Source organism: Falco peregrinus, chromosome 3, assembly GCF_023634155.1.
Source record: "Falco peregrinus isolate bFalPer1 chromosome 3, bFalPer1.pri, whole genome shotgun sequence".
NCBI lineage: Eukaryota > Metazoa > Chordata > Aves > Falconiformes > Falconidae > Falco > Falco peregrinus.
Window position 1 is genome coordinate 72,336,239 of NC_073723.1, and position 20,993 is coordinate 72,357,231.

The window sequence follows — 20,993 nt, forward strand, 5'->3', positions numbered from 1 at the left end:
ATCTTCTGTGTTTTAGGTAACAGGGAAGATTATGTGGGCTCAGCAGTTATACAGAAAAATTGACCATCCAATGACATTCCTTAAAACGAAAACCACACTTTTGAAGGTTGGAAATTAGCAGAGGAGGTTTTATGCTAAGCTTTCAAGCATGTTACTAACAGATAGATGATTTATTTTTATACTCCTAGGCTCACTTTTCTAGCAACTTGTATTCAAGCTCATCCAACAGGATAGGTGTTAGTGTTTGCTCTAGGATTTGAATTCCTTTTTGCAGTGCTGTTCTTCTGCAGCTCAGGACAGTTACTTCTCTTGAGACAGTAAGCTGATGACTTAGGCCAGTGCTTTTGTCCTTTCTGAGGCTTGACTCGCGTTTATCCTAATAGTAGCACTGTTGGCTGTGTACCTAAGCTTAGAGCCTTCTGTTTGCTATGCTCTGTAAGGAAGAGGACTGAGATACTTAACCTCAAACGCTAGCCACGCTTCAGGTAAGAATATAATTTTTAGAGCTTTCTCAGTGGGACATCAGTGCCTTATTTAATTCATAGTATAGATTTTGGTTTATGGGCAAGACTGAGAAGAAAAATCAGGAAAAGAGTTATGTTGTTAGAGCAGTTCAATACTTGTTAATAATTGAATTCTTAAATATATTTCTATATTTCTGTGTCTGAACTTATCCCTAAAATAGCATAATTTAAAGCTTTTTTTTGTTTTTGTTTTCCTAATGGTGGTGACATAAAAGCCTAGTGGAGGGCATTTCTACTGTTAGACTCGTTGAATTGTTTAAATGGTGTTTGCTTTTTCTTTTACTTTGAATTGCAGACACTGGAAATGAAAAAAGTTGTTAAGAGCTACAATAAAATGGCTTCAGTTCTTTTGGAATTTGAACTTATTTATCATAGGGCCTGGTGCAGGTTTGCTGACCAGGCTAGAAATGCTCTGTGTACTTCCTTACTTGTCAGGCACCCAGAAACCAAGGTAAATATGATTTATTTTTTGTGTGACCGTTGCACTGTTAAGTATTACATATGCTACTTTAATTATATCATGGATAGAGAAGCACAGCATTAAGATAATCTTAATAGGGTTAAAAAAATGAACTACTTGAACTGTGGTTTGTTTTTTTTTTCCTTTTTGTGTATATTTATGGTACAGACTTCATCATGTCTCTTCTTTGTAAGGCTCCTGCCTCATTCAAGGTGTAGAAGTGACAGTACCCATCAAATACATATCTATTGTTGACTTACCTACATCTTTTTAGATATTATTTAATGTTTTATTTTCTATGTTAAGCAGAATTTTAGTCAAGGAAGGATTTTTTAATTAGGTCATAGTCTTTTCTATAGTGGTCAATATTACTGTGTTGAGTATATTGCAATCACCTGTTAATTTGCTTTCAAAACTGCTTGCTGAGATAGAAAATCTTGCCATTCTTACTTCACAGATCATTTTTTTCTGCTGTAGTGCAGAGAAATTATGGTTAAGATGTGGCATTTGTTGAACATAATGGACAACTAGAACCCAGTTCTCAAATTTATTTAGCATCTTAATAACATTTAGTGCCCCCAAAAGTATACAGAGATTAACAAAATTTCTCCCTAGTCTACTGATGGAGAAACTGAGATGATAGGCAAATTAGCTTCCACAGAGTGTAGCTGCAGAACTAGAATTAAACTTAGGAAGTCACAGGAGCTAAGTGGTTAGGACACAGTGAAGGAGTAACAAGAAATGGAAAACAGTGTAAGATTTTGTAGATTAATGTTGGAAAAGCCAGGTATTTGTGGAGGAGAACGAAGATCTGTCTAAAAACATGAGTATCCATTTTAAAATTCTTCTCTAGTCATCTACATCTTGTAGTATGTTCCAGTTATATCACACTACGTGTAACCACCAAACTACTGCCTTATTTTCTATTTCTTTTTTTTTCCCTTGCTACATGAAGGAGTTACTTGTAAACTTGAACCCAGCGGTCCTGGAAGTACTTTATGAAACAAAATACCTGAAAAAAATGCATTTTGAAGTTCCAGATGTTGTCCTTGGCTTGTGTGCAGATGAAGAGCAGATTAAAAGACATCAAATGGAGTGAGTGAGCACTTTTTGGAATTGATTTCTCATCTACAACTGGGAATCCCTAGCTTTCAGTCTATTGTATGTGCTCTTGATTTATTATAATTTTTCTCTTTGATGGTGTAATTGAAATTTAATTGCTTTACCTGGCATTTCCTTACTAATACTGGTAACATGCAGCTGTTCCTATCTCCACAAATATCTCATTACTAGATGCTTTTGTTTTGTTCCTGCAACTGCTGCTCTCTAAGTGGAGCTCCTTGGTACTGCTAAGGCATCTATGCACTGTAACATGGGGATTACACTCCAAAATACTACAGTTAACATCAAAAGCTTTTTTTTCTGTTAGAAAAACAGGCTGGAATTTACTACTTGATTAAAGCACAACCCAAACATTTGAACAGGTAATAAATCACCTAAGTTGTAATATGCTCTCTCATAGTGAATATCTGAAATAACTTTTGTGGATTTTAAATGATTTCTTTCTGCTCCTTGTAACAGTCGGATTCTGTGCTGTTCATTCTCAGGGATGCTGATTATTAATTCTTTAACTCTTTAAGCAAGAATGATAGGTCTTAAAAAAGTCATCCATTGTGAGGAGTATCCTTTAAATTGTTTTTAAATAGAAGTGGACAAAGAGGGACAAAGTTCAACGAGTTTTATAAACACTTCAATTCAACCCCTTTCCTCTTTTTCTCTTGTTAAAGCTTTCCATCTTTCTTACATGACATTTTTTTGTTAATTATCTGTGGAGTGTTTTAGGACAAACTAACCTAAAACTTCTAATGTGCAAGGCAAACTCTGTGCTACAGTCCTCTAAAAAAGCAACAGTACCAACTTTTTCCATCCAAGAGAAACAAAAATGTACAGAAAATGTTTGCAATAAAAAAATACAAACTTACTTTCTACTCTGAAAAAGACTTCAGACTGACTCCCCAAGCAAAGAAGGAACATTCAGAGACTGGTAGAGTTTTGCTTAAGCAACATGGGAAAAACAGTCCTGCATATATTATGAATGCGTTATCACAGTATAGAGTTTGTAACAATGATGTTTAGAGTCATGGTTTTCATCTGCCACAGACCACAGCTATTACTTTTTTTGCAGCAGTTCTGTTAAGGAACCCATTATGTATCTGACTTCAGAATTGCACTCACTTATAATTCTTGTTTATCAAGCTTCGTTGTGTAGCTCAGTTTTCATGAAACTATATTGGTAAGTCTTGATTAAGAATCTGGCCTCTTTTTGTTGGGGATTTGGTGTCCAAAGTGGTTTTGATCTGGCTTTTCTAACAAACAGTGTTGTTTCATGCCATGTCTTGTGAGATAGGAAGAAAGGAACAAAAATTTTCAGTTTCCTGTTTTTTTTTTTAATTGTAATTCATTCTGCTTGGAGGAAAATTTTTCTAAATTGATCACAGGCACTTTACTGGAGGTACATATTTCTCCAGTCTGGTTCTGCTGTCATGGGGGCGAAGGAGGCTTAGTTTGACCGAGGAAGAGTTCTTATTTTTAAAATGGGGTCAGAACTTGCAAATCTTATTAACTGAAGATGTGTCCAAACTTCTGTTTGTTTCAAATATCTGAATTAAGCACATTATAAATGTGATCATGTCTTTCAGACTCCAGAATCTGTTGATTGATTACAAACAATGTCTGAATGGGATTCCTGTTATACTGAAACCACTGATGAAGCCATTCATAGAACAAGTTGAGGATGCCCTTACTCCAGGCCTGATGCAGCTGTCATGGACTTCTTTGAACATCAATAAATGTATGTAGTAGGAGAAGAAATGGTGAACTGTTCATGTTGTTAGATGATACCTGCCAGGTATTTCCCTGCCAGTTTTAGGAAAAGCACTCCATCTATATGAGGGAAAAACATGCCAGGTCCTTTTCCCCTGACTATGGAATTAAGTCAGACATGAGTAAGGTGAAAATGGTGTGTTTATGTTCTGCTCTAAACTGGAGATCAAGCAGGGCTGTTTGACAGCTATCTTTGAACAGCCCTTAAACAATTTCCTTTACCAGGCATATCCTATTTTCGCCTCCCTGGTGATGTCCCTTTACCACTCTTAAGTCCTCCCACATAAACAACCCACCTCTTTTTAGTCTTGTGATAAAGTGGCAGCAAAATCACTGTAGAATCACAGTTTCTTGAAATGTGTCAGAATTTCTTAATCCTACTAAATGTTATTGGTCACTGTATTGAATTGACTTGGTGAGAAGTGCAGTGAGAGAATAAATTTTGACGCTAAAAAAATGTAAAAACAGTACAATAGTTATCTCACTTTTTCCCCCCTAATTTTCTGTGGTTTTTATTTCCTTAAGAAAGAGGCTTTCTGGCTCCTCACCTCTGGAAGACAATTAGTGTTGTAAAAGGATTCTTTTTGCTTCACCCTCTGCCTTGCCTCTCAATTGAAGCATTACAAATTCAGTTCCTGAGTACAGTGAAGTCACTAAATTAGTTAATTTACAGCTGTGTAACTGAGTAAATTGTTTGTCATATTTAACTGCTATCCATACTGCTGTATTGATGGGAGAGTCTGTAGAGCCTTGACTTTGGAATTTTCTTACAAAGTTCAGTGAGTAATATTGCATCATATTATGTCTTGTGTTGCAGTTCCATTATTTAATTCCAGGCATTTTTATTTACTGAGTTTAAGCTGTTGCATCACACTATTAAAACTGTCATGCATTTTTATTTCTTCCTCCCCTATCATAATCTCTCTGATCTTTTTCCAAGTAAGTGACTATATAAAAATGGAACAGAATCACGGAATCATTTAGGTTGGAAAAGACCTTTAAGATCATTGAGTCCAACCATTAACCCAACACTGCCAAGTCCACCACAGCTCATGTCTCTGCACGCCAAATCTACACATCTTTTAAATATGTCCAGGGATGGTGACTCAACCACTTACCTGGGCAGCCTCTTCCAATGCTTGACAACTCTTCCAGTGAAGAAATTTTTCCTAGTATCCAATCTAAACCTCCCCTGGTGCAACTTGAGGCCATTTCCTCTTGTCCTATTGCTTGTTATTTGGGAGAAGGTTCCGACACCCACCTGGTTACAATTTCCTTTCAGGTAGTTGTAGAGACAAGTAAGATCCCCCTGGTCTTCTCTTCTCCAGACTAAACAGCCCCAGTTCCCTCAGCTGCTCCTCATCAGACTTGTGCTCCAGACCCTTCACCAGCTTCACCGCCCTTCTCTGGACACGCTCCAGCACCTCAATGTCCTTCCTGTAGTGAGGGGCTCAAAACTGAACACAGTATTCAAGGTGGGGCCTCACCAGTGCTGAGTACAGGGGGACAATCACTTCCCTTGTCCTGCTGGCCACACTGTTTTGGATACAAGCCAGGATGCTATTGGCCACCTGGGCACACTTCTGGCTCATGTTCAGCTGGCTGTTGACCAGCACCCCCAGGTCCTTTTCCCCCAGGCAGCTTTTCAGCCACTCTGCCCCCAGCCTGTAGCATTACGTGGGGTTGCCATGACCCAGCTGCAGGACCTGGTACTTCTCTTTGTTGAACCTCACACAACTGGCCCTGGCCCATCCGTCCAGCCTGTCCAGATCCCTCTGCAGAGCCACCCTGCCCTCAAGCAGATCAACACTCCTGCCCAGCTTGGTGTCATCTGCAAACGTACTGAGGGTGCACTTGATCCCCTTATCCAGACCATCAATAAAGATATGAAACAGAGTTGGCCCCAATACTGAGCCCTGAGGAACACCACTTGTGACCAGCTGCCAACTGGATTTAAATCCATTCACCACCACTCTTTGGGCCCTGCCATCCAGCCACCTTTTTACCTAGCATAGAGTATGCCCATCCAAGCCATGAGCAGCCAGTTTCTCCAGGAGAATGCTGTGGGAAATGGTGTCAAAGGCTTTACTAAGGTCCAGGTAGACAACATCCACAGCCTTTCCCTCATCCACTAGGCAGGTCATCTTGTCATAGAAGGAGATCAGGTTCATCAAGCAGGACCTGCCTTTCATAGCCCTATGCTGGCTGGGCCTGATCATCTAGTTGTCCTGCACGTGCTGCATGGTGGTGCTCAAGGTGATCTGCTCCATAACCTTCTCTGACACCAAGGTCAGATGGACAGGTTTGTACTTCCTCAGATCCTCCTTCGGGCTCTTCTTGTAGATGGGTGTCACATTTGCGAACTTCCAGAAAACTGGGACCTCCCTGGTTGGCCAGGACTGCTGATAAATGATGGAAAGTGGCTTGGTGAGTACTTCCACTGGCTCCCTCAGTACACCCCATAGACTTGTGTGTGTTTAAGTGGTGTAGCAGGTGACTGATCATTTCCTCTTGGATTATGGGGGCTTCATTCTGCTCCCCATGTGTCTTCCAGCTCAAGGGCTGAGTGCTAGGAGAACAAATGGTCTTAATATTAAAGACAGAGACAAAGAAGGCATTAAGTACGTCATGCTTTGTCACTATGTTTCCCCCTGCATCCAATAAAGGATGGAAATTCTTCTTAGCCCTTTTGTCGCTAATGTATTTATAGAAATGTTTCAGTTGTTGTTTATAGCAGTAGCCAGGTTAAGTTCTAGTTGGGCTTTGGCCCTTTCAATTTTCTTCCTTGCATACCCTCAGGACATCCTTGTAGTCTCCTGAGTTCCCTGCCCCTTCTTCCAAAGGTCATAAACTCTCCTTTTTCACCTGAGTTCCAACCAAAGCTCTCTGTTCAGCCAGGCCAGTCTTCCCTGCTGATTCGTCTTTCAGCACATGGGGACAGCCTGCTCCTGCACCTGTAAGATTTCCTTCTTGAAGGATGCCCACCCTTCCTGGACTCCTTTGTCCTTCAGGACTGCCTCCCAAGGGACTCTGTCAACCAATCTCCTCAAGAGGCCAAAGTCTGCCCTCCAGAAGACCAAAACAACAGTTCTGCTGACCTTCCTCCTTACTTCTCCAAGAGTCAAACCACCTTTCATTTTGTGATTGCTGTAGCTAATACAGCCTCCCACCATCACGTCACACTCCAGTCCCTCCCTGCTCACAAACAGCAGGTCCAGCAGGGTGCCTTCCCTAGCTGGCTCACTGACCAGCTGTGTCAGGAAGTTATCTTCCACACGCTCCAGGAACCTCCTAGGCTGTTCCCTCTCTGCTCTCTTGTATTTCCAGCAGACATCTGGCAAGTTGAAGTCCCCCATGACAGCAAGGGCTAGTGATCTTGAGACTTCTCCCATTTTCTTGTAGAATATTTCATCTGCCTCTTTATCCTGATTGAGTCGTCAGTAACAGACTCCCACCATGATATCTGCCTTGTTGGCCTTCCCCCTGATTCTTACCCATAAACACTCAACCCTATGGTCATCACCATCAAGCTCTAGGCAGTCAAAACACTTGGTAACATACAAGGCTACCCCACTGTTTCTCTTTCCTTGCTTATCCCTTCTAAAGAGTTTATAGCCATCCATTGCAGCACTTTAGTTGTGTGAGGCATACCACCATGCTTCCATGATGGCAACTATGCCATAGTTTTCTTGCTGCACGATGGCTACCAGCTCCTCCTGTTGTCCATGCAGCGTGCATTGGTGTAGATGCACTTCAGTTGGGCATTTTGAGGCGTGAAGCCCGAATTCCTATATGACCATTTTCAGGTGCTTCTGTGATTTCCAACACATCGATAACCCTTGCATCTTTGCTGCTGCATGGATCTCCATCCCCTACCTCCACTGAGACAGCAGATGGAAGGACCTCACTAGCACACCATCCGGCAGACACTGGTGTGCTGCCCCCAGCGTTATCTTTAGTGAGCCTGGATCCCTTTCCCCCTTCACATCTAGTTTAAAGCTCTTTCAATGAGCCCTGCTAACTCCTGTGCAAAGATCCTTTTCCCCCTTTCAGACAGATGTACCCCATCTGTTGCCAGCAGGCCTGCTGCTGTGTAAGTCAACCCATGAACAAAAAAAAAATGGAATTATTCTGGTGACACCAGGCTTGGAGCCAGGTATTGATGTGGTGGCTATTCTTGTTTCTTCCCTCATCATTCCCTGCTACTGGCAGGATAGAGGAGAATACTGCTTGTGCTCCTGATCCCTTAACCAGTCATGCCAAGGCCCTGAAGTCTTTCTTGATTGCCCTTGGACTTCTTGTTGCAAGTTCATCACTGCCTACTGGAAAAATCAATAATGGATTATATGGAGGTGGACTGACCTCTCTTTAGGTAGATAATTACAGCCTGACTGCTACAAGAATGTGAGACGAGAACAGACATGGGATGCTTTAATAATCTCTTATCTATAGAAAAATCTTCATAACTTATGCTGAACATCCTCAAAGTGACATGTCTAAATCCAAGGTTGAAATTAGTAAGAGATATATAGTATTTGGAGATTTCTGCCCAAATCCTGTTTTTTTCTAAGAAAACTTTTTTTATAATCACCAATTATGCATCGATCTTTTTCCACACAACAGTAAGATACAGTCTTATCCCTATCAAATACGGCATAACATTGATTAACTGTTATAAAAGCATTATTGGAATGGACATTCATAAAATCATCAGCAAGACTTTTATGTTGCAGTTCCATGAGAAAACAATAGCTCATGCTTGTAAATCAGTTTTCAGTTGAGGTAGACTGACATTAGGCTTTCACTTTTCTTCAAAATAAAAACCAGCAAGATAAACAAGAACAGATGAAGCCTAAATATGAATGTGAAATGGGGCATGGGTTTTACAGCTGTTCATGTGTGACCCTCTCATGTGCACTGGTGCACAGGGCTCTGACTGGTGCTTAAGGCAGGACTGGTCAACTTTTAGCTGAACTTGACCTTTGCCTGACCAGAGCACAAAAATCCAATGGCAAGTGTTTTTTTATCTTTGTTTTATAGCTCTAAAATGAATTGTGTTTGCTTTGCATTGTTTAGTATCACATCATAAGGAAGGTCTTTACAATGTCATTTATTTATTTATCCATTTAGATACTCTCTGCGCTTCATTAATTATCTGAGTAACTATAATGCAGGTTTTAATGGTTCTTTGGATCAACATTTGCTTTGGTGGCACCTGGCCATTTTTGTCAAGATAGAGGTTATGCAGCACGAGTATCTGGGCTACCTCCTGTTTCCTGCTGCTGTAACTGAATTGGAATCACCCATAGAAAGGAGTACTTTTCTTGAGTGTTATGCATCATATCTTTTTGAAGATGTGCAATGTTTAACATGCCCAGAATGTTGGGCACTTAGAAATTAGCCATTGATTCAGCGTACACAAAATAACTCTGACCTGCCAGCCATGTGCTGAACTCGCTGTGCATGAACTTAATGTCTTAAGTGCCTTATTTCCTCTAATATGTAGAGGTATGGGGGCCCATGGTTGCCTTCTAGACTGGAACTCAGGAGACAAGATGAAAAAATGGATTTATGACTACCTAATTTATACATTACAAAAAAAAAAAGCTAAGAAATTGGTCAGATTCTTTGTCTGTTTTAGTCAACAAAAAATACAAGCTCCATCACTCATTTCCTAATAGGAATAAATTATGTTTTCCACTTAAAGCATCAGCAGTTGGACACCACTGTCACACTGCCATGTCATAGTAATTTCTTTCTACATACAGTAGGAAGGATTATTGGTGATTCAAATGATACTATCTGGTAATAAATACAAAGACAAAGGGTGTCAGGTGACATATTTCTTTCTTTTTTGCAATGAAAAGTATGAAAGACATGGAAAGAATTTATCCAGTTTATTCAGAAACAGTTGTTTTTACCTTTAGTTTAATCAACCGATCTGTTAAAGCACTCAGTTTATCTCTTTCCAAAGTAAGTTAGACCATACACATGAAAGAAGAAATCTAGTGATTTAACCAGTGTGTAATCTTGACTGGGGGAAATTTAGCCATTGAATTTATAAGTTAATTACAATTATAAAAGTACTGGATTTCACTGTGTATGTATGTAAATTAGTGTTTGGACAGTTGTATGCTTCCTATTTTCCATTGTATTTTGTTGATCCTTTTCATTACAATGTTCTTTAATACAGAAAAGGTATTTTAAAAGCTATTGTATTGTTTATTATAAAATGGTTTCATTTAAAGATTCCAAAGTAGCAAGTCCATCATGTTTCTGTTTCAGGCTTTAATTGCATATTTAATTGATATTAAATCCTCATTTTCTTTTAATACCAAGGTGGGGGTGGGGGGAAGGGGAGATGAGATTTAAGAGGTCTGTATTTTGCATGATTTGTTTTAATTTTGTTTTTCTTGCTTAGTTATTGAGAATGTTTATAGTACCCTGAGGGAGTTGGACTACGTGGTCAAAGAAGCAGCTGATACCCTGGAATGCAGAATTGAAAGAATTCTGGAAGATATGTCGAACACTGCTCTGATAATTTTGCCAGAAGATGAACCTATAGATGTGCTTTCTTTCCTGGAACAGATAGAAAAACTTGCTGTCTCTACTGCTCACAAACTGTCTCAGTAGGTTTATTAATTGTACATATTTGAAGGCCATATTTGGGAGGGATTATTTATGTATTACTTTTTTATGCATAGAGAGTTTACTTTTAAAATATTATTGTAACACGGTACTAGTCTAAAGCAAAATGATAGTCTCAGGATGCAAGGGAGAAACTCTCAAGTATCTTGAATACAGAAGATGTAAAACTGCATCTGTAGTGTTTAACATTTCATATTTTTCTTCTTATGTCATTCTAATCAATAGCAAGAAAAATGAAGATGGGTAAGACTTGAAATCTCATCTCCATGTTAATTGCTTGATTCTTAATGCTATCTAGCTACTCTAAGGCTTCCCATTCTCGCAGCACTGCAATTTTTTTTCCTATCCTTATTTTTCAGGTTATAGAGGAATAGTAGTTCAGTTCTCCTTCAAAAAAATATTTATGCTTACTGTGCAAAATAAGATATCTTCTAATTTTTTTGGTTTTGCTTTTATTTTCCTGACGGATTTCACAGATTACCTTACTGCATCAACATCATCGTAAACCTGTTTTATTAACTATAGCTTGAAAATAACGTTTATTTTTCTTTAATTATTATGAAGTCCAGTTGAATCAGCTATTACAGAGTCTGACAAATGGGTTTCATGGTAGTCTGCATATCTTAATGTCTCACATTCTTTGTATGGCTAAACAATAGGAACAAACTGACAAGTGTAAGGGTATTTCCCTGCACATAGAATTCTTCACAGTGCAGTGGGACTTGGGGTATATGCCTGGAAAATAACAAAGGGTGTTCCTTATGTTTGATTTCCTGTGGGTGACTGTAAGGTTGTTTTTCTAGACAGAGTCAGCAAGTGGAATGCTCTGTGTATGAAATGGTAGATATTCTTAAGCACAGACTGAAAGCAGATGCTGGAAGATCTCTGGAGGTAAGACCTCTACAGTGTAAAAAGTAATCTTTTATAACCTAGTCAGATGCTTGATATTTCACTTACATGCTGGATAACATGGTTACTTTCCTAAGAATTTCTCTTTCACTGTTCAGGATTCATATGCCTGTACATATCTTGACATGAAACAGAAAACACGCTGCCAAGGATGCCTGTCCTGTAGTTGCTATAATCTGGTGGGACAGCTTTGTCAGAAGAATACTGACTCTTTGGTCAGATGTGAGTGAGTCTGTTTCAGATATGTTTAATTTTTTTACATTGCTCTCAGTTTTTTTTTCCCTCTAAGCTTATTGTGGTAAAAAATATAACCTCGCTTAAATATTATATTTATTTAGGCATGAAGATTTCTCTAGAGTCCTTAAGACATCGATTGCGTGTTGTTGACTTGAGGTATCAGACGACCAAGTTTGTAGAGACACAGAGGGTTCCCTTGTTTAAAGCTGAAATTCAACTGGCTATTCCAAATGTTGTCCTGAGGCCAAGTCTTGAAGATATTCAGGTAAGAAAATAATTGTACCTCTCAGTCATTATGGTAAAACATTTATAAATTAATTGTTTAAAAACAACATGTGCAAGTCTAATCTGGTATGAGAACTAAAAGGAAGGGGAAAAAAAATTAAAAGTCACTTGAGTCTGTGACGTTGTTGGGTGCTAAGGAAATGAAGCCACTGATCAGGTTTGTTATGCAGGCCAGCAGAAGGCCTTTTCCTAAAAGCTCAGTAACTCATGCTACTTGGAGGCAAACATTTCAAAGTGAATGCAAAAAATAAAAAAATAATGCCATTGATGCAGCCTGATTTGACTTCCTAGTCTCCTTAAACTCTTTCAGAATATAAAACAATATTATCAATTTAAAGTATCTTTCATAAATCAGCATTCTGTAGTAGTGAAATATGAAGAAAAATATTACTAGCCTAAAGCACTAAACTGTGAAAAAATTTGAACACTCATTTAAACTTACACTAATTCAGCAAAATTCTTACATGCATACTTAAAATTGGCTGTGATACCTGAAATTATTCACAAAGTATTAGTTGTTTATGGTGTTGATTTGTGGACTTTTCATTTAGCATTGTCACTGTCAAAACCTTTAATGGAATTATTTCTCAGTTTTCATTTGCAGCCTTCATGGTCTTGTCAGTAAGAAAACAGACCACAAAATGTAGTTTTAAAATGCCATAGATATAATAAGTTATACAATAATTTGTATAGCTGCCTGTATAGATTATAAACTATACCATCACATATTCAGACAAATGTTTTCAGGTATTCTAATGTGAATGTGAAAACTATATTATTGTTAATAATAAATAATTATGTTTATAACCAGTTTAACGGGAAATAGTACTATGATTAAGTTATGATCCCCAGTGACTCATGATTACTGTTCACAAGGGTCTCATGTTCTTGTTTGAAAACTACATCAACATAGGAGGACTGTGATAAAACTTTATGGAGTACCTTTTCCCCTTAAAAAATGGATTTTGGGTGAGCCTACATCATGCTCATTAGAATATTTCCTGTAAAGACAGAAGTATAATTTTTCCATTTTCGTATCATCTGGAGGACAGTCTCCCTGCTGGTGCTTCCCGCCCCCCCCCCCCCCCCCCCCCCCCCTTATTGGTCATAATCTGACTGTGTGCTCAAGATAAATGTTTTGCTGTTTTCAGAGTGCTGTAAACAAAGCTGTAAATATCGTATTATCAATAGCCAAAGATATCCCCCTGTGGAAATTTGCTTACTTTCATCATAAACAGCAGCAGGTGAGTATTTTATTTTGACTTTTTTTTTTAAATTTAGTATTTTGTTTAACATTTCTTAATCTCATAAGAATATATTCTATACCAATACAATTCTCTATACTAATTAATTTAAGATAAGAGTAATAATTCATAAACCTTATGTTTGGTGGTTTCTAATATTAAAATCAAAAGTTGCTCTAAAAAACCCTTTTATACTGCTCAAGTATGATGATGATAGTGTTGATAATGTGTGAAAACTAACATTATGCATGGGTCCTACTAGCCAAGTACAAATTATTATCAGTCTTCCCAGGCAAAACCTATAGTTTAAGTTAAACTTTCAGGCTGCATACAGCACCTATAATGCTACAGTAAATACAATATAAATCTTTTAACTGGCATTAAAATGAGCACTAAAACCTTGGGCAGGTCTGAAGTATAGATAGAAACTGAAATTTGTTGAAGTACAGAAATGCACAGTAATGGTATTCAAATGGCCTTAATTCTCTCCTGTTCTAATGAAATACAGATCTATATAGATCTGTGCTGAAAAGTGTCTCTGTAAAAATACCTTCCTATTTTGTTGATCTGACGTGAAAAACAGATCAGCTCATTTTGGTGAAAAAACCCCACTCAAGTCCTGCAAAAAAGTAATAAAAACAAACTAGGACAGTGGGTTGAATTCGGTTTCCTCAAGGAGAATTGTTTGCTTATTTCCAAGCAGCCAACCCTTCACTGCCTCCAGGATTTTTTTTTGACTGAGAATGGGTATAGATCATAAATCTACACTAAAAGCAGGAAGACCCGAGCATTTATACAGGAGTAGGAAACAGCCCAGTTATACTTGTGTATGATGCATATTTGACAGATGTCATTCAGTGATGACTAATACAGAGCTCCACATGCTATTTTTTAAATAAAATTGGCTTTAACACTAGAATTATAGTTCTGTAAAAATCCAAGTGAAGAGCAGGGAGTCTCCTTATGGATGCTTTCTCTGTACTTCTTACCTGTTCTCAGAAGTACTTCCTGTGTGCATTATTGGGCATTCCGTAATGTAAAAAAAATATAAATAAAACTACATGACATGTTTTTTTCTTGTTTACTTTATGCCAGATTGAACAAGGTTTTGCTGTAGAGCTAGGTGATGAGAGCAAACTTAACAGGATGGTGGCACTGAAAGCTTTGGACAAGCAGATCATCGAGCATAAGGATGTAAACAAACTGGTGATCCAACTAAATACAATTATTTTATCTCTTAAAACCGAAGCACTGGATCTTCTGAACAGCTTTTCTGAATTTTCAGGCATCTGGAACAAGGTCAAATACATTTTTAATAAAATACATTGCTATATTGTGAAATCTTTTAAATAAACTGTTTTGGGTTGTGTAAGGAGACTATGTGCTCAGTAGGAAGCACTGGTTTCGTGGTAGAATCCATATACCCATAATACCTCTTTCTACTTTTGTGTTGACCAGAACTTGTAATTCTTTACCTGTTAAACCATGTAAGGAAGATAGCAGAAAACCAAAAAAGGATGTTGGAGCATAAACAAGCTTATTCTCTCATATGCTTATGCATCTTTCTCACAGCATCTTGTCTGCATAGGTTATAAAAAAGAACAAAATTTAGCATAGTATCTGAGAAATTGCAGACTACAAAACTACTCCTGAATATTAAACTGACTAGTTCTTTTTCAGCAATCACTGCTGAAAGTAGCTTTTCTATTTCTTTACAAAAATGTTAAATTAAATGTAGAAAAACTTTCCAGTATAAGGATTCCAAAGGAGAAGTGAATCTTGGCTGATGGAGTTGTCTTCGTTAGGAAGTGGGTCCAGTCACGTAGATGGTAAAACTCTCAAGAGTGTTTTGGCAGGAGATATTTAATAAAATAAAACATTGTGTACGTTCTGACTAGTGAAATTCAACTCAGTGGATGGACAGCCACTGCTCTTAACCTATCAAAGGTGCTTTAGTCAGGCCAAGACGAAATAGGAGTGACCTTACCTATGTAACTGCTCACTATTTTTAACTTCCCCTTTCTAAACCAACTCATAGGTGACCATGTTCACACAGCTGATGCTTTTGTAGTTAGAGTTCAAGCTAAGACAGGGCATTTTCACCTCTTCATGGCTTTTGGCCTTCCAAATCTCAATGCTTAGTTACCTCAGTTTTTGGAGATACTGTTTGAACTAACTACATGTTGATGATGTGTCATTTCACCTAGGCAAGACACAGTGAGACTGGATGATGCAATAGCATGATAATGTTTCCTTTTTACTGAAATCTTCTAAAATAGTCAATTAATCTGCTCCTTAACCTTAAAATTCCTCAGGAGTCGGCAATGTTTCCCCCTGTCTTTATAATCTCTGTGGGACTGCTGGGAGCTGTCACTGGTAACTCATCATCGGGCAGAGAAGCTTCTTAGGGATCTCACAGTGCAGACTGTAGATGAATGTCATTGACCTGGGTGAAGATCATTTGTCTGTAATGAACTGAGAATCTAGCACATTTATTGAGCTGGTGACACTGAAGTTCTCACCTCTGCAGAGACGGGCCTACCTTATGAAAAGGAAGGATGCTCAGTGCTCTGTTGCTTTTAAACAAGCTCCAGCAAGAGAAATGCCTCCTCTTCCCCTAGACCCATCCTTCCCTGCCAAGCTGCCCTTTCTTCAAATGGCCAGGCCATTTGCAGCTAGAAACTGCAGTTAAATATACTGTGTCAGGAAGAGTGAAGATGGCGGAGTATAATTACTACCATTTAACTACCTGTTAGAGGATGTGAGCTGCTTTTGGGGGTTTGCAGACAGAAGGGGCAGTGGGAAGGAAATATTTCCAGCAAAGTTTTAGCAGCTATGTTGTAAATTTTGTAGTAATATTTAGACGGATAAAGGATATCCAGCTCTGTGTCAATTTTTGAGTTACAGATAGATTTCAAATGCTTTAAAGACTACTGTACAAAGAGTGAGAGTTAGGAAAAGCAGTTCAAGTAAAATAATTTCACTTTAATGCTTATATCTTAAGATCTTTTAGAGAAGGAACATTTGTGTGTTTTCACAGTACATCAGGTAACTGGGTCCCCTGTAGGTTATTGCAATACCAACGCTAAATAAAATAAACTTTTTTATATATAGGATCCAGAGGAAAAAGTGAGGGAATTTATAGATACTAAACCAACAGTGGCTGAATTCCAAACTCAAATCAGATACTTTTCTGTAAGTATTATATCTTTAATAAAAGTGAACTGTTCAGAGAAATTGTTGTGAAATTAAAAGCTGAACTTTTGTGTTTGTCTTAGCAATTAGAAATGCAAATCAGAGAACTACCAAATCACTGTGTACTGGAATCAGTGGATATTGCGACAGAGTCATTGAAAATAGCTTTAATTCAGGAATGCCGCTCAAGACAAAGAGCATTTGGATTAGCTTTGAATAAAAAGTCTGCCACAGACATGGATGAAATTTATTCATTCATTGAAAATGTTAGCAAGAGATTAAGCAGACCTATCCATGACCTTGATGATATACGGGGAGCAATGGAAGCACTAAAGGAAATCCGAGACAATGAGATTAAAATTGACATGACAGTTGGACCTATAGAAGAATCTTATTCTGTGCTTCATAAATACAGTCTGCTCTTTCAAGATGGAAATACAGAAAGAGTTGATGGATTGGCTTATGCCTGGAAGAACCTAAACACACAGGTATCATAGCTGTATTATTTCTTGACTCATATATATAGGAAAGTTATTGTCAGCCTTTTTAATGTTGAAACACTAGAACAAAATCATCTTACTTAAACCCCTGTGCTTTTTCTCCTGCTTCTTTTATGCGTGTTTTTCATCTTTGTCTGCATATAGGCACTGCAGGTTGAGGACTTGCTGCTGAAGGTACAGCCAGACATGAAAACAGATTTACTGAGGGGTGTTCAAGAATTCCAGATTGATACTGCAAAATTTTACAAAGATTATGATGAAAAGTAGGTGACCTGTGGTGCAATACAATCATGTTTATTAGTGATTGTTCAAAAATGCTGTATCTAAAGGGCTTCCAAAAATAAACACAGCACAGCCTCAATGTATATATGACAGCTGAATGAAAAACCTGATTTCAGAATCATATCAGATGAGAGATACTTCTACTGTCATAGATTTATTTCCATAATTTCAGTGCTGGAGTTGGTGAAATTCTGAAAGAGTTAATAGACTGGGGAAAAAAAAATCAAATTCTCAATCCAAATCCAAATTTAATGTTTTTTTCAGGTTTCTAAACTCACAAAGTGCTTAAGCAGGTATTTAATATTAAGTATATAAGTAGTTCCTTTGGTGTGAGTGGAGATTTCAGTTCTGGGTATTTCTAAATTCATTGAGTCTTACTCAGTCTCAGTTCTAAGTTTACTTTTTTTTTTTTTTTTTTAATTGTGGGGTATTTGTGCTTCATTGGACACATCTACATTAGCAACAAAGAAGGAAAGACAGAATTTTGCTTGCTGTGGTCCATTCTGGTTCTAGGACAATACATGCACGGTGTGTGTTTTTTGGCAATGCAGTTCATGCCAGCAGCTGACCTTAGGCACTGCATACCTATAGCCTGTGAGCAGTGTGAAGCAGTTTTAAGTACAGCCTGTGCAGGATGCCTTGCTGTTATGGACTGATCTCAGTGAACACACAGAGCACACACTGCTGGAGGGCCCTGGAGAGTATATACTCTTCTCCTAGGGCAGGTGCTTTTGCGTTAGTATTACAAGCAGCGTGCTCCAAATGGTAACCAGGTACTTGGCTTCAACCTTCACTTCAATAGCAGTGAAACTTCTTGAAGGCACACTAGCAGTGCATTTGAACGCAACACTTCAGGACAAGGTGAATTTGTACCTAAAAGGAACCTACTAGAGCATCGAGTTGCTAGTGTGGATGCATAGTGCTGCCTGCGGTTCTGCTCTTGCAGTTGTCCAGAGGAATTAATGGAAACACACTGTGGCTGCTACCAGTTGTAGGGACCCTGAGAGCAGCCCTGCTTCTGGAGGTTCAACTGCCAGGGCTCAGGGCCAACTGAGAGCTAGTGTATCTGAGGGCTTCCCCTTTCCTTGGTGACAGAGCCTCCAAGAGCTCTGCTGGGAGGCCTCAGCAAGACTGACACCCGTTGCTGTGGGATCTGCTTTTAAGCTGAGGATTCAATGTTTGGCCCCGACGTACAGTTTGAGCTCTGTCACAGCTGTGCCTCTGCCTGGCCATGGACCCTGCTGGATCCCAATGCACAGAACCACTTCTCAGCCTGATCTCAGAACAGCCTGGTAACCACTGGACTGTGTCTCATCCCAGTTACCTTCACTAGACCTGCTCCTGACCCTGACTTGCTGACTCACCTTCCCTAAAGGTGTCTAAAGATCTAAACTCTCATTTGACCCTAACTACCATCCCCAGGCCTGACTTGCTCTCCTTGCTCAGGTACTATGGGACCAGGCCCGGGCTGCCTCTGCTGACCGTGTTACTGCTTTCATCTCCTGGTTCCATTTTCCTTGCCAAGCAGCTGCCCTACACTGCTCTCTGATGCCCATGTGCCTGTCTGTCTTTCTAGAAATAACCATGGCACAACAGAAGATGACGTCCTTACATTTCTTATCCCAAAATATTATGATGCAGCCATGAAGTGGTGCCAGGCATGAGAGCTGAGGATTACACCCAGTCCTCCAGCAGAGATGTAGTCATTAGGGCAAAATCAAGGTTTTTTCTGTTACTTTTTTGAGTGCTTAATTATGGTTCTGGTGCCAGCTGCCACAGTTTTCACTCCTGAATTATATACCTGCTCTCTTTCCCTTTTTAAGAATATAAATTAAATTAATAACTAAAATGTATTTTACAGAAGAAATGGAAAATAACAAAGACAAAACATTTCTAGAACTTTTAAACTGTTTGTAATATGTATGGTAACCTAGCTGACTTTTATAACTAGAAAATAAATTGGCCTTTCTTTCAGAAACTACTCAATGTGTAATGTTGGGATGCTGAATATACTTTGCATTTTCATTTTTCTCTTTTAGTGTCTTTTGTGAAAATTTCTAGAAAAAATGTTAGAAAATATTAAATACTGTTCAGTAAATAAGGTCGGGGTTTCATTGTGCTTCTTTGTGAAACCTGAATGGTTGCTACTTGCACTCTTGCACTGAATATTTTATTTTTTTTTACAGGGGCCCCAGTGAGGAGAATGTTCCTCCCCATGAAGCAAGTGACAGATTACAGATCTTCCAAGCCAAATTTGATGAACTGTGGAGGAAGTATATCTCTCTTTCTGGTGGGGAAGAATTATTTGGTCTTCCCGTCACAGGTAGTTTCTTAGATTATATGGATGCCTGGTCCTAGGCTATTAATTTTTTCTTATGGGTCTTGCTAAGTGCATTCAGTGCTGGATTCATTGTAGAAAATTTCCTTGCAGTAATTTATTGTTGTCTTTCCTATAAAAAGCAGCTGTATGAAACTGGCCCTCAGTCTGCACATACATAAGCATCAGGTGGAAGAATATCACACTGTTCCAGGGTATCTCAGGGTCCAGCTGCTTAGGTTTCTTGCTTTTTCTGTAGTATATCTCCTGGCTGTATTCTTCCATGTCCAAATTTGGGAAACATGTTGCCAAAGTACTCAAGTTGTCCCTGCTCCAGATACGTAATGAATTCCCTTGGGCTGTGCAAAACTGATCTGTAATATCCTTATGTCTCCAAGTCAGACACAACTGCAAGTTTGGAAGACTGGTATCAATTAAAGTTACAGCAGAATGTATGATAAGCACTTTAATTTGTGCATGCTAAATTCAGTATATTTTCCTGTCTGAAGACATATGCAATAATCACAATATAATTAATTAGAAACCCCCAAAGATATGAGAGAAACTAATCAAAACATTTATGTTAAGCAAGTCCTTTTTAAATACTTCTCTTGTGTAATATATTCTGTATTTTTATTTTGAAAGCACACCCCCATCCTCAACCTCTGCCTCTTAAGTAAATAGTGCAAATTGAGACAGGGAAAATATTAGTTCTTGTCTAAAGCTATAGTGCGTTCCTTTGCCATTTCAGCTACTTTTTCAACATTATCTCCCTCAGAGAGGTAGGTGCAGCACCTCCCTAATAAGATTCCATCTACCATTATAGAAGAATATTTACTAAAAAATCAGGAATCTAAACAATTACTGTGCATCAAAATCTGATATTCTTACATAACATAACTGGAAAAGCTTTTCTTACTAGACACTATCTGAAAGACTGCAAGTCTGATTTCATACATTTATTAAATACCAATTTTAGAAGTACAAGGATTTTAATGTTCATGAATACAGATGTACCTAATTAATATTCACAGATTTTTTATTTTAAAATTTGAAACAGAGTATCCTGAACTGCACAAAATTAAACGTGAACTTGCATTGCTTCAGAAACTTTACAGTCTTTGTAATTCCGTTACTGCTAATATCGATGGGTACAATGAAATGCTTTGGAATGATTTAAATATTGAAAAAATCAACAATGAACTTCTGGATTTTCAAAACAAGTAAGTTGTTATTTGTTGAGATGCATACAATTTTTATTTCTCAGCTGTCTGTGTTAATTAGCTTGTGAAAATTGCTCTGAGGGGCAAAAATCTGTTGGTTTATTTCAGACTTAGGCTTGAGTGATCAGCACAGCTACCCTAGCTGCAGATTTTGGTGCAATATGCAGCTAGTGTGTGACCTTAATTAGCTCAGCCTATGAGTCACTTTAGGCTTGTTGGGCTATACCAACATGGTAGGTTGTAGCTTATTTAATAAATAAGTTGCATAAACCTGTGGGCAAGGTGG

General features: G+C 38.4%; 1 protein-coding gene across 1 annotated transcript in view; it reads left to right on the forward strand.

Annotated features, from left to right (window-relative positions):
* Window positions 1-20,993, forward strand: part of LOC101923785 (dynein axonemal heavy chain 5-like) — a 176,294-nt gene that overhangs the window by 20,786 nt on the left and 134,515 nt on the right. Inside the window, exons 15-29 of the mRNA XM_055800529.1 lie at window positions 17-106; window positions 820-975; window positions 1,940-2,079; window positions 3,684-3,835; window positions 10,289-10,496; window positions 11,319-11,406; window positions 11,523-11,646; window positions 11,763-11,926; window positions 13,098-13,190; window positions 14,286-14,489; window positions 16,305-16,385; window positions 16,469-16,873; window positions 17,030-17,148; window positions 19,354-19,490; window positions 20,545-20,707. Of these exons, the coding sequence (XP_055656504.1) occupies window positions 17-106; window positions 820-975; window positions 1,940-2,079; window positions 3,684-3,835; window positions 10,289-10,496; window positions 11,319-11,406; window positions 11,523-11,646; window positions 11,763-11,926; window positions 13,098-13,190; window positions 14,286-14,489; window positions 16,305-16,385; window positions 16,469-16,873; window positions 17,030-17,148; window positions 19,354-19,490; window positions 20,545-20,707 (2,324 nt within the window). The remainder of the gene's footprint in view (window positions 1-16; window positions 107-819; window positions 976-1,939; window positions 2,080-3,683; window positions 3,836-10,288; window positions 10,497-11,318; window positions 11,407-11,522; window positions 11,647-11,762; window positions 11,927-13,097; window positions 13,191-14,285; window positions 14,490-16,304; window positions 16,386-16,468; window positions 16,874-17,029; window positions 17,149-19,353; window positions 19,491-20,544; window positions 20,708-20,993) is intronic.